Source organism: Canis aureus, chromosome 33 (genome assembly GCF_053574225.1).
Source record: "Canis aureus isolate CA01 chromosome 33, VMU_Caureus_v.1.0, whole genome shotgun sequence".
Classification (NCBI taxonomy): domain Eukaryota; kingdom Metazoa; phylum Chordata; class Mammalia; order Carnivora; family Canidae; genus Canis; species Canis aureus.
In genome coordinates this window covers 29,568,255-29,584,588 of record NC_135643.1, presented here as the reverse complement: position 1 = coordinate 29,584,588, position 16,334 = coordinate 29,568,255, and the positions used below count along the sequence as shown (strand labels likewise).

Sequence of the window (16,334 nt, the reverse complement as noted above, 5' to 3'; positions counted from 1 at the left end):
TTAAAAAACTATCATTTTCAAAAACACTAGTTATATTTGTTAACTTAAATATCACCTATGTATTTTAAACCATTTCAAAGTAAGAAGAGGATTCTCGAAAAATAATAGCAGTTTTCATAGGAGGAAAACTTCTTTGGAAATTTTTTTTCTTTTAAATATTACGTGTGTGTGTGTGTGTGTGTGTGTGTGCACATGCACTCTTGTGCTTATGTGTGTTTTGAGTCGAAGTCTGGTGGGGAGAAAAGTACATTGCATCAGTAGTTCTGACCACAAAACTGCTTAGGAATATGACTATAGTCTGATCTTTTTTACTAAGCTATAACATATAGGCAGTAATTCCTAATTCATCTATCTCACTGGGTTATAGTGTGAAGCAAGTGAAATAGTAATAATATGAAAATGTTTTATGAACTACAGAGAGTTCCATAAACAAGAAGTATTACTGTTAAGATGAATCCCTGCTGACATAACTTAGCATACAGAAAGGCCACTTTGTGAAATGTAAGGGCCAAGAACAGTGTGATTATGGCTCTCAGTTAAATTTCAATCTATCAAATACTGTGATTGATAGTGCAATTTATTTCTTTGGTCCAATTTGCTGTTGTCTCTCTCTTTTTTATTTTTTATTTTTTGGCCTTATCATCTTACATTATCAATTTTTCATGACAATCCTCTTATCATCCTCTAGTTAAAGCAAGAAAAGCTAATAAAAAGCATGGCTCTTCTCTTTTCCACAGTATGCAAAACTCGTTGCATTTATTGCTGTGTATTGCGGGGGAGTGTTTGCTTATAAGAGGGTTTTGAGAGGCACTGGAGAATTTTTTAAAGTGTAAAATGTCTCTTATGATGAAATGAAAAAGCTGGGAATGCTCTAAAATTAGCTCTTACAAAACTGTTTATGAGTGTGTCAGGTGGGGAATTAGTTTTCATAATCCGGGGTATATATTTTATATTGCAAAAATAATCATCTGAAGATTAACAGCATCTCTGATAGAATAAAAAAGAAGACCTGCAGCTCAAGCAGTTCCACATTTATTTAATCCTGCTGTGCATCTATTCTGTAAACATGACCTTTGGGTTTTCTGAGAAGTTCAGGATGAGATTTTAAAAGACAGAATCTTGAGCTAAAATAAATTGGACTCCATTTAAATAAGAAGAGAGACGCTCTGTCATAAAACTAGACCCAAGAATCAAAGTAAGGACTGACCACAATTGAAAGCGTTAACATTCTGAACCCTAGCGCAACTGATCTTTATTTTTCAAGTTCTTCAGAGGTTTAAATAGTTGTTGGAATAGTATTTTTGAAGTTAGCTTTTCTTTTGATATTCTTACTATTTCCTTCTTTGGCAAATGTAATAGAAGCTCTCAAAAGCATAAAAGATAGATGTTTTATAAATATCTATTCATATGCCAACTCATCCCAGTTTCCTAGAAATTATTTCTTGGCCCAAAGTGTTTACATCTAAGGCTTTGTAGACCAAATCACTCTCTCTACTCTGAATCCCTTCATCCCTCACTCTCCTCCTGAATATGTGCAAACTCCATAGCATATCCATTTATCTCTTTCTGAGTTATAAGAGTACTTGAAATATCATTCACCAGGCCCTAGTGGTCTCAGAGATTTTTTTTCAAAACTCAGAAAAAATTCTGCTGTTACTGTTCCTTAAAGTAAAATTTGTACTTATGTCTGAACAGGTTATAGATATTTTCAATTTATTTTAATTTTGCCTGCAAACACATTTATTACATTAAGGTCAAGTGAATATAATGCATTTAATGTTAGCTAATAACATAAGCATCAATCATTGCTTCCGCTTCATTTAAAATAAAATTGAAATAACCAATATGTGAAGGTCTACTTTAAATGTATTTAGTTATAATGCATTGCTATCCCACATCTAAAACTCATCATTTTACTTAATTGTACTTTGCTCTGCCAACTGTCTTGATCAGCAGGATGGCAGACATGGGAAAAAACAGCAGGCTTCTCTTTGTGATTTTAATCCTGGCAGAGAAAGCAAAACCCCAAACCTTCAAATCACAAATAACAAAAATGGCCAAAATCATCCTAGGATATTTAGCTATTATACTAGATATTAACAATTGAATCTTGTTCAATAAAACTGCATTTACTAAAGTTGTCCACATTGCCTGCTGGGATGCCTTAGCAACCATTCTAATGCTTTATTATCCTCACTTAATTGATTGTCCATGAAGTACAAGTGAATGCCACAACAGCAGAGCCCTTCCCATCTCCTTGGTGCTTTTGTCCAGAGCCTGTAATGTTTGGTTTTCCAAATGGACCAAGAGAAAGTAGACAAATAATGCCTTCTTCTCCTGGTGCTGTCCCACTGCCCTGTCCAGTTGCCTGACTGAGGAACTCACTTTGGATTCTCAGGTGTGTGGATGTCTACAGAAGTGTTGAAAAGTCACCTTGTTGTGGTAGTAGAGCGTGCTGTTTAACATTTCTTAAAAGCTGGCTCAGTGTCTCAGAAACAAAAAGTCAGCTTTTAAGGGAGCATTTTCAGTAGTGGTTAAAGAACACAATCAAGTAACAGAAGTATGAAAAGACAGTCTACAAGGCTGAATAGATTACTGTCTGTATTCTTTATTTCATTTTGTTGTTCTTAACAATCTCTAGGATGTACATCAGCTCTATTTTTAACTATCTTACCCTGGTTCCAATTAAGTCTAGTAAGCTATATCATATTAGACAATGTGTTGAAATATTTAAAAGGCATAAACCAAACTAATAAATTGGCAAATATGTTCTGTCTTATGACCTTCACAGGTAAGTCCTCATAGTGACTTGGAAAGTGCAAATGCAAAATTGTGCTCCTTGGAGATCTAAGCCAGAGTGTGGCGGCAAGCAGAGAGCTATATATAACCCAGTCCCAGCCCCTAGCCCTGGCCTGCTCCCCTTCCCTCCCACACCTATCTCATCCTTCAACTTTATGAGACTGGAGCTCTCACCTGTAGACATTCTGGAATGTTCAAAGATCAAAGTACGTCCACGGGCCTCAAAATACCCACCTCTTTACTTCCTCTACCAGTTCATTGTTGTGCATACCAGTGGTGTGGTTCACTTTTGGAAAAATAGACCTGAGGTAGAGGCAACTCAGAGTTCCTGAAGTGAGCTCCAGTCATTGGGGCAGAGAATTCCAGGGTCCTTATTGCCCAAAGCAGAGTCTGCGGTCAAGGGGTCGGCTATACACGAGAAGTGCAGCCCGTGCTTTAGAGTAGGCATAGCCCTAACACAAGAGCCTTCTGGCCCAGGGCTAAGGGCAGAACAGTCTATTTGTCTGAATGGACTCTTTAAAAAATAGACTTCTGCTTTGTCCACCTTCTTTGAGAAAACTTCACACACACTCACATACTCATTCCCCTTCACACTAACCTAAGTTAGAAGCTATCTTCTTTCCTCCACAGCATTTACCATATCATACAATAATTGTGCTTGGTACTTATTTTGCATAAACAGAATGACTGAATTATAGAATGACTGAATTATACAAATCAATGAATCAATAAATCAGATATTAATACAAAGGAATCAGCTTTATGTTTTTCTTCTAATAGATGTCATTGCACACCAAGAGTGGGAAGAGGCAGGATAAATCCAATAGAATTACTACAAAACTGTTTGGTCTCCTGCATTTTCATAAATTCATTTGTGTATTATAGATTATTTGGAGTATATGAGTGGTGTAATTAAGAGGCTGATTTTTCACGAGGATAATGGAAAAGTAATTATATCAATTTCTAGCCATATGTGGCTATTTTTAAAGCAGAGTGTTAAAGATTTAGAAGAAATCTTAGGAATCATCTAGTTTATCACTTCACAAATAAAGAAACAACATCAGAGCAGTTAAATGACCAAGGTCACAAAGCAATCAGTGGCAGAACTAGGTGGAATTCAGTTCACCTGATTGAAGTCTTATTTGTTTTACAAAATCTAGTCTAATGTAATAGCCACTAGCCACATGTGGCTATTTAAATTAAAATTAATTAAAATTAAATAAAGTTTAAATCCAATTCCTAACAATTGTGCTAGCCATACTTCCAATGTTCCATGGCCACTTGTGGTTAGTGGCTACCATACTGGATAGAGCAAAATAGACCACTTCCAACATTCTAGAAAGTTCTGATGGACAGTGCTGGTATAGGTGGAAAGTAGACCTGAATAGTAGATGAGTATATATTATAATCCTAAATTTATGTCCTTCTTCTGCTGATCATGGGTTATTTAAATTGTAGCAGCTAGTGTTTCTCAGCATTGTTGATTTAAAATAGGAAAAGCACTTATCCTTTACTCAATAGAAATATTTTTTACTGAGTGTATTGTACAGTGATAGGCCTTTGTGAACCATAAATTTGTTTCCTTTATGGTACGCTAGGGAAGTGTGCTTAATCACAGAGGGCAGAGGAAGCCTGTTAATTTTTCTTTCTTTCCGGGTCATTTCCATTTTGAGTTCAGCAACAAGAAACAATTTATTAAATATTTAGAAGGAATGGAATGAGCTAATTTCAGCTCTGGATATCTGGTGAGAGGTGATAGAGTCTCTGTTTTGGGACCTAATCAGAACATAGATTCTCAAATACCTAGACTTGTCTTTAATCTGAGGGAGCAGTTAATACTCCATATTTAGTCTTGGGTCCTGATTTTGATAAGTAGTGAAAAAATGGATTACTTCTTTAATTTCCTGAGCTTTAAAAGACCTTTCTTACAGAGGTCACAGCTTCATAATCTTGAGAAATAGCAATGGATGACTCATCCTTTTTTTTCCTCCAAAAACTTACCACTTGAGATACAGAAGTCAGAAAGAATTTTTTCTTTTTTTAAAAAAAATTACTCAAAAATATAAAAAATAAATTTAAAAAATTACTGCATTTAAAACTTTATTCCTTGTCAAATATTTGTTAATAATACCATGATATGACATCTTACTAATAGTCTCTAAAGTAGACCTGTTTTAGAAGAACTACTTCAGGGGTGCCTGGGTGGCTCAGGAGGTTAAGCATCCAACTCTTGGTTTCCACCCAGGTCAGGATCTCAGCGTGGATCAAGCCCCAGATCAGGCTCCATGCTTGGCACGGATTCTGCTTGTCCCTCTCCTTCTCTCACTACCCCATCCCCCATGCTATCTTTCTCTTTCTCCCCGTCTCTCATAAATATATACATACATACATACATACATACATACATAAAATCTAAGAAAAAAGAGAACTACTTCAAATAAAGAAATTATAAAGTGATATTATTGACACAAAACTCCTAGATACTTAAAGAGGAATCACTGTCTCAAAACTAGGAACCTTTTCCAATAACAGATGTATGATGGTTTAATTAGTAAATTATGGAGGAAACCCAGTAGATAGAATTTAATAATTTTATATTCATTAATTCGTTGTTTCAATTTAGTCAATATTTATTTGCTAGGCACTAACTAGGTACGGAGGATGTAAAATATATGTGGCCTAACGAACTTGCTACCTAGTCAAGTAGATTTTATAAATAAGTGAATATATTAAAACATAACCAGCTAAAATGTGCTAAAGAAACACAGAGGATAAAACCCAGTTCTGTCTGGGTGCATTGGAGAAGGCTCACAAAGGAAGTGAGTTATGACTTCTGAGCCTCAAAGAATTATTAAGAACTTCACATGAAAACTAATAGGAGACTGCTTGGGAAAATATAAATGATTAAATGTGACTGAAGACAGAGTCCATGAAAGACTCAAAACAAGATATGAGGCTCTCCCATCTCAGCACTATCCTGCTCATTCTTGTTTATGCTGTATTCCTTCCTACCCAGTTCAACTAAATCATTGACTTTTACCCTGAAAACATTTCAGCATACTCTCTTATATTCTAAACATTTCCCAATAGTGCCTAGTTTGGCATTTCCACACACTTAAGCTATGAAATCTGAATCTTGTAAAACATTACTTGAATTATACTCCAGACATACATATAATAGTGGCTAGAGTTTATGTTTCTTGACCTTCCTTCATTAAAAATCAGAGTAGAATATGGAATTTTATATAAGTATATCTTAAATGAATTCTTCTTAAGTAAGGCAAATTTTCATTATTTATTTCAAATTTCCTCTGTTTATAAACCAAGTTAATGTATTTTCTGATCTTACCATGCATTTGACCGGGTTAATATCTTTGAAAAAGTTACAACTAAAGTCTGTTACACCATGTCCCTAAGAAATTCTGATACTAATATTTTATGACTCCAAAAGTTAGATTATATGTGTTATCATTCTTCCCTACAGAACCAGGCTTTTACATATTTTCTTCATTTTGCCTAACTTTTATTAAACCATGGAAATATTCTTAACTTAAAAAGGGAGCAAATTTTAAATGGCTTAATAGTTTTGAGCTTTTATCCTCCCCTTCACAGATGGACCACCTCTTTTTTGTTCCCTGTGTTTTTTATTACAGAAGCTGGTTGTATATTCTTGTATCCAGAAATGACCAACAGCTTTCAGAGCTTCAAATTTTACTGTTAGCCATCAGGGACAGAACAGGAACTGTGTCCGCCCCCTGCTCACACAGAACATCATTTTCTAATAGCAGGCAACCAGAACTTGCCTTAAAACACCTCCCAAGAGGCAATGTAAAGCACATCATTTAGAAACTCTGTATCCTGTTTAAGTAATTAATACCTCAATCAAATTTGTACTAACATTGGTGGTGTCAGAAGAATTCATTAATTTTTTTCCATTCTATTTCCATTCCATGATCTTTCAAGCTTTTTTCTTTAATTGAAAAGAACTTTTTAATTAAAAATGCTTTTTAAAAATTTTTTACAAACTGGAAAGTGCAGCTAATGCATAATGGTTGTAGAAGCATCCATTTCTTAACTGTGTGCTTTGAAGATTAATTTGGGTTGATACTTCTAGCTATGGTTTACATAATGGCTTTCTGAAGTGCATTAGAGACCTTGGACCTACATCTACACGCACAACACTTTCCATATTAATGAGACTGTGTAACTAAGATGATTTTTGCTTGGCTGTTTTAATATAGAAGCCATGAACTGAATTCCTGCACTTATTTTCGCACTTAGAGGTATTCTAGAGGCTATTAGAATATTCCAGTAGTGTTAGAACGACTCAAGTAAACACAAGGGTGAAAAATCTTCTCATTCCCATCTTGAGACAGTGTTGTATGTAATACAAGAACAACCTTGATTTATTTATATGTATTTATTTATTCCTATAATTTTTATCATCCTCAAAGTAAATACTGTTGTGCTTACAAAAATCTGTAAGTCCACACAAATACCATCTCCCTTCCCTAACCATATCCCCACCTCAACTACCTACCTATAGCCTCTTTGATGTTTTTTAAACACACTAATATGTACCCAACTCTTGCCTTTGTACTTGCTGTTCCCTTGCCTGGAACATTCTTCTCCCTTCTATATGCATGCCTCTGACTGATATTTCAGAGCTCTGTCCAAGAGCCACTTTATCACTGAGGCCTTCACTGACCTCCTGACCACTCCCACTTTAAAATACTACCCCATCTACTTCTTCCAATCCTTATTCCCATTTGCTGTAGCACTTACCACCTGACATACTTTTTGTTTTACTCATTTGTTTACTTTCTCCATTCATTAGAATATGAAGTCTAGGAAGGCATGCATTTTTGTTTATTTTGTTCATTGCGGTTTCCTCAACACCAAGAATGTTGCCTGACACTCAATGGGTCCTAGAAAACTATGAAGTGGATGAATTAATGAATGAATACAAAAGAATTCACTGAACAATTACCATATGCCAGCTACTGTGCATGACAAAAGACATTTAGTATGAAGAAAGAAGTAACCAGACAATTATAGTACTGTTGGTAAATTCTATGAAAGAAGTGCTGTCATAGGGGTGCTTTAGAGAATTAAAAGAAGGGGACATAAGCCCACATTGAGCTCTGAGTGATAGAATGGGTAGAGGAGAGAGGACCAAAGAGAAGTTGCAGGAATAAGAAAGCCAAAGGTACCAGGGGCAGAATGTGAAAGCGTGGCTCATGTGGTGAACTACAACTATTACAAAAGCTCCCATTTTTCTCAAAAGCTATGGAAAGCCATTGAAGGATTTTTCAGTAGAGGAAAGGTATGAGCACATTAGCCTTCTTGAAAGCTCACTCAGACAGCACTGTGCAGAGAGGGGGGAGGAGACTAAAGACAGAGCACCCTCAGGGGGATGCCCATCAGCTAGGTGGGAGAGAAGAGGGTTTGAACAAGGGCATAGTGATGTAGGTGACAAAGGGAGCATGCTGGAGAGATTATTGAGTAATTAGCTGATAGAATTGGAGCAAGAGGAATAAAGGATCACCCTCAGGCCATGAGTAACACACTTTTTGGTGAAGGCAGTCACCAAATGAGGACTATCATATTTCTTGTTCTTTTTTAAAATATTTTATGTATATATTTGACAGAGAGAGGAGAGAGCAAGCACAAGTAGGGGGAGCAGCAGAGGGAGAGGGAGCAGCAGGGTCCTCACTGAGCAGGGAGCCTATGCAATGCGGAGCTCCATCTCAGGACCCTGGGATCATGACCTGAGAAGGTAGATGCTTAACCAGCTGAGCCACCCAAGAACCCCGACTACCATATTTCTTTGACTTACTTGCTCACCATAGTCCACATATTTTACAATATTTAAAAATGGAATCTAGCAGTGGTGAAGGTAAACAGGAAAGAAAATCAAGTGTGCTAATTTCTTTCTTGTTTTAAATTTTAACAACATTGCATAGCTCTTCATGGCCTCTTCCAAAAGTTCACCAAAACTTTGATTTAAAAATCTGTCTGCAGGGCATCCCTGGGTGGCTCAGTGGTTTAGCGCCTACCTTTGGCCCAGGGCGTGATCCTGGAGTCCTGGGATCGAGTCCCGCGTCGGGCTCCCAGCATGGAGCCTGCTTCTCCCTCCTCCTGTGTCTCTGCTTCTCTCTCTCTCTCTCTATGTCTATCATAAATAAATAAATAAATCTTTAAAAAAAAATCTGTCTGCAGATGAGTGATGTTATCACTCCACACTCAGAGTTTTTCAATGGCTCATTTAATTTTTATCTTTTGAGTACATCACCTAGAACCTGTACTGAAATAAGTGTAAGGTTTAAATTATAGTTTAACACTTCTGGAGTAAAAGAAATGTAGTTTAATATGTTGAGATTCCATATAGTGTATAGTTTTTAATCTTGAGACATATACACAGAAATTATTTTGAAAAATAAAAAAGCCAGATTATTCCCATATAAATTGATTCTCTACAAAGTACATGCAAACATAAAGGTGCCCACCAAGAAAATATCTAAAAAGGAAAATTTATTGATTAATAAAAATGGAATAAAAAGTTGACTGTTTAGTTTGGAAAAATATTGATCCAAACTTGAGTCTTAGGGAAAATAATAATGGAATTATTTTAGAAATCTTAAAACACTAGAACAATTGGCTTTAATTTTAAGGATAATAAAAGCACTAGTTTGACTAGAGAGTAGTAAACTCATGACCTTGTTCATCTGAGTCATTCATAATGACTTTTGAGCAGGCTGAAAATATAGATAAATTTAAGACGGTTAGATTAGTTAGTGATTGGTTATGTGGCATTTTCCCTTACTTCATTCATTTATATTTGTTTTAGAAGCCACAAAACTAGTCAAATGTAAACATTTTAATCAACTGGTAGCAATATACTCTCAACTTCAAAATCAATTTTTGGGTAGTGAAGCTTTTGGATCACAATGTCACAGCTATATACAAGGATTATTAATCTAAGGATACTCAAAACACACAGATAAGCAAAATCTTGATCAGCAAAATAACTATTCAGGGTGTGTGTGGTGTCTATACTTACTTGAATGTATGTCTGTGCCTTATATCCAACTTCAATCTATTCCCACTCCCCTGCTAGTAATAGATGACACTATCCTTGGCTTGCTACCATTTTTCCTGCCAGTGAGACAAAGAACTATATGCACATTTTTGGTAGCTGAGAATATATCCTTGCGATACAGTTATGAAAAATCCACAAAACACGTAATCACAATTCAAAGTTAATGTTACATCTTTAAAACTGCTTTTATTTTTAGAGTTTAGCAAAAATAGAAGTAGTTTCCTAACTGTGAAGAAAAATTTTATATTTATTTTCTCTATAGCTATCCTTTGATTTTCATGAAATAATTGTGTTAAAATAGACAATATAATTTTTTGAACAATATAATTTTATAGATTTCACAGTTATGGGCAGTCTTTCTAAATCTTTAATGTGATCGCGCAACAAATTAGAAAGTACAAAAAAATGTTAGTCTCTAGTTAAAGCACTTGATTTCAAATTTGCTCTGATTTTTCTATGAAATATTCCCCTCCTGGGTTATCCATCACTGTAGTGAAATATTCAATTGTACTGAACAGTCTTTTTTCAAGTGGCAAAGCTAGGCTTAAGTGGAAACAAACGTTTCTGAATTGAACATATACAATCTTAGTCTAAACATTGAATTAATGTACTTTTTGTTATATGATTTCCTTTCTAACATCAACATTTTAAGAAATGAAATGCCCTGGAGATCCTGGGGCAAATGGAATCATAGACCATGATAAAACACAAATCTTCTTTGACTCTCAGCTCTCCCATTACTACAACTTCCAAATTCTGCCTTTACTTAGCATTAGCATTTACTTCCCAAACAATTGACCCAAGTGAGAGATGATTAAACCTGTTTATGTGCTAAGGGAAAGGAGCTAGTGGAAACCGGAGGCTCTGATACAGATGCAAGGATAATTGATGGAGAAAGATCCCTGAGGACAGAGGCAAAGATGGATTCCAGAGTCTACTGGATGCATCTGCCCACAGAGGAGGGGTGCCTCTTCTCCTTCTGACTTAGGAAGAAAGTCCACGTGGGTTTGGATTGATGAGAAGTGTGATGCTGAGGGAATTTACATCTGATAGCCTCTATTTTCTCTGCAAAATCTGAAACGGAGAATTTTAAATAGAAGGGGTGAAATGGGGAGGGAGGCTGTCTGACCACACAGAGATACCAGATAACCAGCTCATTAAGAAGTTAGTTGGTAGAGTAAATAAACAAAGAATATATAAAGGTGATGTTGCATGGTGCACTTCCAATAACTAAAGCTGATTTTATGAGGAAATTCTTAGTCTTCCTGTGAGGATTACAAAATAATTTATGAGGAACAGATTCTCTGAATGTTCCTAAACGTGGTGTATTTTTAATAAAAAAAATTATTAATGACTAATTCTCCCTCTAATGTGCACTCTAGTGCTTTCTTTAATGTTATAAAGTATGAATTAAGATACCGATTAACTGAAATATCACCCATTGAATATAGGCTAGTCCTTCATTAGGTGTAATGGAATACAGAGCTAGTTAATGTGAAGTGATAGATTAAACTATCATTTACTACCACTTATAAAGTATGGCTTTGTTAAAATATCATAAAATTAAAAACATTTTTTGAAAGAATTAGAAGAAAGATGCTTAATATATTTTTTAATATTTTATTTATTTATTTGAATTGGGGAGTGACATAAGCAGGTGGCAGGGCAGAGGGAGAAGCAGACTCCTGGGGAGCAGGAAGCCCCAATGCAGGCTTGATCCCAGGATCCAAGGATCATGACCTGAGCCTAAGGCAGATGCTTAACTGAATGAGCCATCCAGGCACCCCAATGCTTAATATTTTAATGTAAAAATAGACATAAATAGAATTATAGCTGTATGTCTTTGTGTGCTCTTTTCCACCTTCCCAAAGCTGTACTTTATTCTATATAAATGCAACAGAATCCCAATGCTGATTTCATGGTTGAAAAATGGCTAAACCTCAGAACTACTATATTCCCATTTTATATGTAAATATTCCCATCTATCTTCCTAAATATTCCCCTCATGCCCTTAGTGCCATAGGTTATCAACAGCTGATGCATTTGTTTCCTTGTCTGGTACACAGTAGATGCCACAGTTGGCCTTGGCATCCCCTAGTTTGTAAACAAGTTTTTGTGCTGGCCAATTGGTCATGTTTCATACAAGGAAGAATAGAACAAAACATGTTTCTTTGTAATGCTATTCAATGATTCCCTTTGCAAATCTGCTTACTGAAGTTTTGCAGATGCAGAAGTCACATAACGTGCTGTTTGGTGGGGAACAGCATTGCATTTTCGCTGCTTCTAGCAGCAGCATCTCCATCTTTCTAAATGAGATTGAGGTGATAGATTTGCAGATACACCGGAATAGCAAAGATTCTTTTTTTTAAAGGAAAAATCAGAATCTTACTGCATATGCTTAATGTTCTTCAAAGGAAAACAAGAGAGAAGAAAAGACCTATTGTGTACTTCTTACCAATAATTTTCATTTTCCTTGACGTACAAAACATCAGCATATTTCTGCACAGCATAGAATACCTTGCAGACTAGGACAGTTTTAATTGGTCATTTAAGTATAAATGGTTACATTATTATGTTAATTGAATAGTTTTTCTTTTTTAGGGTCCTCTGGGGCCTCCGGGACAAAAGGTAAAGTATAAACAGTACTGGGGAAGTAATTATACTTGCATTGCGTAATGGCTAGCATGAGAGGTGAATAGAATTAGCTACTGTAAGCCATGCTGAAGCATCTGGATTGTGCATTCTCCTTTCTAAAAATACAGTCATATAATGTGAGCCATCAGATTTCTAATCAACTCCATTATAGAAAATCCAATAAATCCAGAGTAAACTTTTTTTAAGCTGTCTGCCAAACTAAAGGTAGGTTATTGAATTTTTAATTAAAATACTGGCAAAACATTGAGACAAAACTTAGAATTTGAAAGATCATATGACATTGACATTGCAGATTGAATGCATGGTCCTAGTCAAATATTATGACCAAATGACTATGGAACAGTCCAGAACAAAAGATGTACTTGGGGTTTGATGGCAGTATTCCATTGGTCCACTAGTGTTTTCCTTTGCTGAGGTAATCTGAAGAGTGACTTCCTGATTGTCATTTCCCAGTCATCAGAATTCACCATTACATTCTGATGGAGAGGGTCCTAGTGCTTCTAAATTACATCATTACTACAGTAGTAAATATATCAATAGTAGGTAGATGGCCCTTTGCCAACAAAACATCATTAAATTCCCATTCCCTGTTACAACTCCAACCTCACAATGGGGAAAAAGAGATATTTAACCTGCAGAAAACTAAAGAAAGCAATTGTACTACAACAGGTGGAAAAGTGATTATTCCTTATCTTTGGAATCCATCAAAGATAGAGACTTTTTATCCCCCAAGCACTGGGCATGTGGCATCTGTTGAAACATAATCCTACTAACCAAGTAATAGCCAATGAGTTGTGAGACAACTTGTGTATAAGAACACTTTGTCCTTTGCAATAATGTCTCTATTAAGCATGGTGTGAAATTGTAAATCTACCCTAATCCACATGCGACCAGGGTAAAATTACTGCCCGAGGCTTCAGGAAGTCTTTTAATGACCCACTTAATATAATTACCAAAAGCACTAAGGAACTTGCCATTTCAATTTGTTTTGCATATAATGACTACATATTTTTTAATGACTGCCTTTTTAATAAACTTTCTCTTTTAGAGCAGTTTTAGGTTTATATTTACTCTTAGGAAAAAACTTTTTCCCATTATTATTAAGAAATTTAATATCATACATCAACTTAGTAAAGTCTATTTTCTAGTGCTAGACAAAGAATAAACATTTTATTTAAAAATGGTTTCTCCAGAGCCTGAAAGGGGAAATGACATCACTATTCGAAAACATTTGTTAATGTTTCTATATCCAGGTAAATGTCATAGATTTTCTCAGGTGATAATTAGCTTTTTTACTCTCAGTCCACCCCAACTATGTCCAACCATTCATAATCACCCCAGTGCGCATGTGCACACACACACACACATACATACACACTTAATATTTGACTACTGTTGTTATTCCTATTCAGTGTTTAACATTTGTAACACCTTTTCTAGTCTTTGGAAGACATATTTACATTCACCTGGCTTAAACGTACTCCCTGAAAGTCCAGGAGAAAATGCTTCAAATACAACAAACTTGAGTTTACACCATGGGTGCCTTATTTGACTAATTGTGGAACAAGTAGTTGTTATTTTAATTACCTTTTGTCTCATGGTATTTAAACTCATGAAATTCAAGAGTTAACTGCTACTGCTAGGCTTTTCCAGATGAAACTAAGCCTATTTATTTCTTAAAAGCACCACAATTTAGAGCCATTGGCCTTCTGATAGCTATGGATCCCAGTTGATGATGTGAATTTCTTTAAAATCATATTAGAATTAAGTGGATATTTAGAAACATGGTTAAATTTAACTCTCTAGTTTCTGGGAATGCGGGATGAATCTGCTTACATTAGTATATATTTGAGTACAGTGGATAAGATCTGAAAAACAGCCTCTCACACCTGTTTTAGCAAGGTGAAATTATGGCTGACATAATTACTACTACAGATTCAGAACTGAAATATTTTGTGATTATATCTGCTTAATTTAATCATGTGTCTTCTTAGGGTTCTGTTGGAGTACCTGGAATTCCAGGAGTGAATGGTCAAAAGGTAAGTTGTATAGAACATATTTGATCATTTAAAGGGATTAAAATTACAAAATTATTCTAGTCAATAATGTTAGTAAAAAGTTTGTATACTTGTAAAAACACTATATATACTTTTGAAATGCAGGGAAATTATGGTGCAAAAGATCAAACTAATTTTTAACAATGCATTAAGTAGTCAGAAACTCTTAGAAAATTTTCCATTTTATTTTGATAAATTTTGTAGGAGATACAACTGGATCTTTTTTATAAATATACATGGAATAGGAAAAATTTTGTGTTTAACATTAATTGTGATAGACAAAACACACTCCAGTTTATTCTTGTCAAGGCAAAGTGACATGTATTATTTCTTTCACTAACAAAAAATATCCTTACAGAAGGAACCTATTGGCATAATCTGAATCCAGAAGCAAGCTCTTTCTACTGTTAAGAAAAATTAGGATTTAAATAGACTTGCCAAGCTCTGGTAGTACTCTTTAATTGTACTGTTAATAATGAGGGGGAAAATTAAATAAGAAAACCCCATAACTTACATAGACATCTATGTGTGTGGTTATATCTATTTCTGCAACATACTTACTGGTTGGATAAAGCAGCAGCATCCCACAGGTGAGTCGGCTATTCTATATGTGTTCCCCTGACAGTGCTGACTGGCTTTTCAATCTGGAACCTCTACAGAGAAGAGGAAAGCTATAGGAGGAGCTAACAAAACCAGTCTACCAGCAACCAGGAAGCTGAGCTAGGGACTTTCTTATCTCCGTCAGAGTTCTTGGACTAGCCCTATAAAATCCTATGACCCATCAGCCTGTGTTCAACAGAGAATTTTATTATTATTATTTTTTAACTAGGTTTTATTTTATTTTATTTTTTTTTTAAGATTTTACCCATTTATTCATGAGGGACACACACACACACAGAGAGAGAGAGAGAGAGAGAGAGAGGCAGAGACACAGGCAGAGGGAGAAGCAGGCTCCATGCAGGGAGCCCGACGTGGGACTCAATCCCGGGTCTCCAGGATCAGGCTCTGGGCTGAAGGCGGCACTAAACCTCTGAGCCACCTGGGCTGCCCCAAAAGAGAATTTTAAATCTCTGCATTCTGAATTAAATTCTGGAATCATAAGGAGCCCAATATTTACAGACAGAATAGACCTCCTAGTGACCTTTCCCATCTTGTCCATCTTTTCTTCTCCAATAAGGTATTAACAATCATAAAACCTACAGAGTAGCTAACAAAAAGCATGAGTCTGCCACTTACAGGCCACATGGTTTTTGGCAAAGTCCTTGAATTCTCTGGGCCCAGTCTCTTCATATGTAGAAGGAAGACAATATGTTTCTACCAATTAGGGTCAATATGAGGATTGAATGGTAAGCAGACATAAATCCCTTATGATAGTGGTGATCTTATAATTAAATTTTTCCCTCCATTTCATTTTAGTGAAATTCTGGAAATTTGATTAATCCATATCTTTTTTTTGTATATTTTTTTATTGGAGTTCCATTTGCCAACATATAGCATAACACCCAGTGCTCATCCTGTCAAGTGCCCCCCTCAGTGCCTATCACCCAGACACCCAACCCCCAGCCCAACTCCCTTTCCACCACCCCTTGTTCATTTCCCAGAGTTAGGAGACTCTCATGTTCTGTCACTCTTTCTGATATTTCCTATTTCTTTTCTCTCCTTTCCCCTTTATTCCCTTTACTATTTTTTATATTTCCCGTATGAATGAAACTATATAATAT

The 16,334-nt window shown here is 35.7% G+C and overlaps 1 protein-coding gene across 1 annotated transcript in view; it reads left to right on the top strand.

The window, feature by feature from the left end:
• The window catches only part of COL25A1 (collagen type XXV alpha 1 chain), a 446,874-nt gene that overhangs the window by 331,666 nt on the left and 98,874 nt on the right, over positions 1-16,334 (top strand). Inside the window, exons 11-12 of the mRNA XM_077882265.1 lie at positions 12,503-12,529; positions 14,551-14,595. Of these exons, the coding sequence (XP_077738391.1) occupies positions 12,503-12,529; positions 14,551-14,595 (72 nt within the window). The remainder of the gene's footprint in view (positions 1-12,502; positions 12,530-14,550; positions 14,596-16,334) is intronic.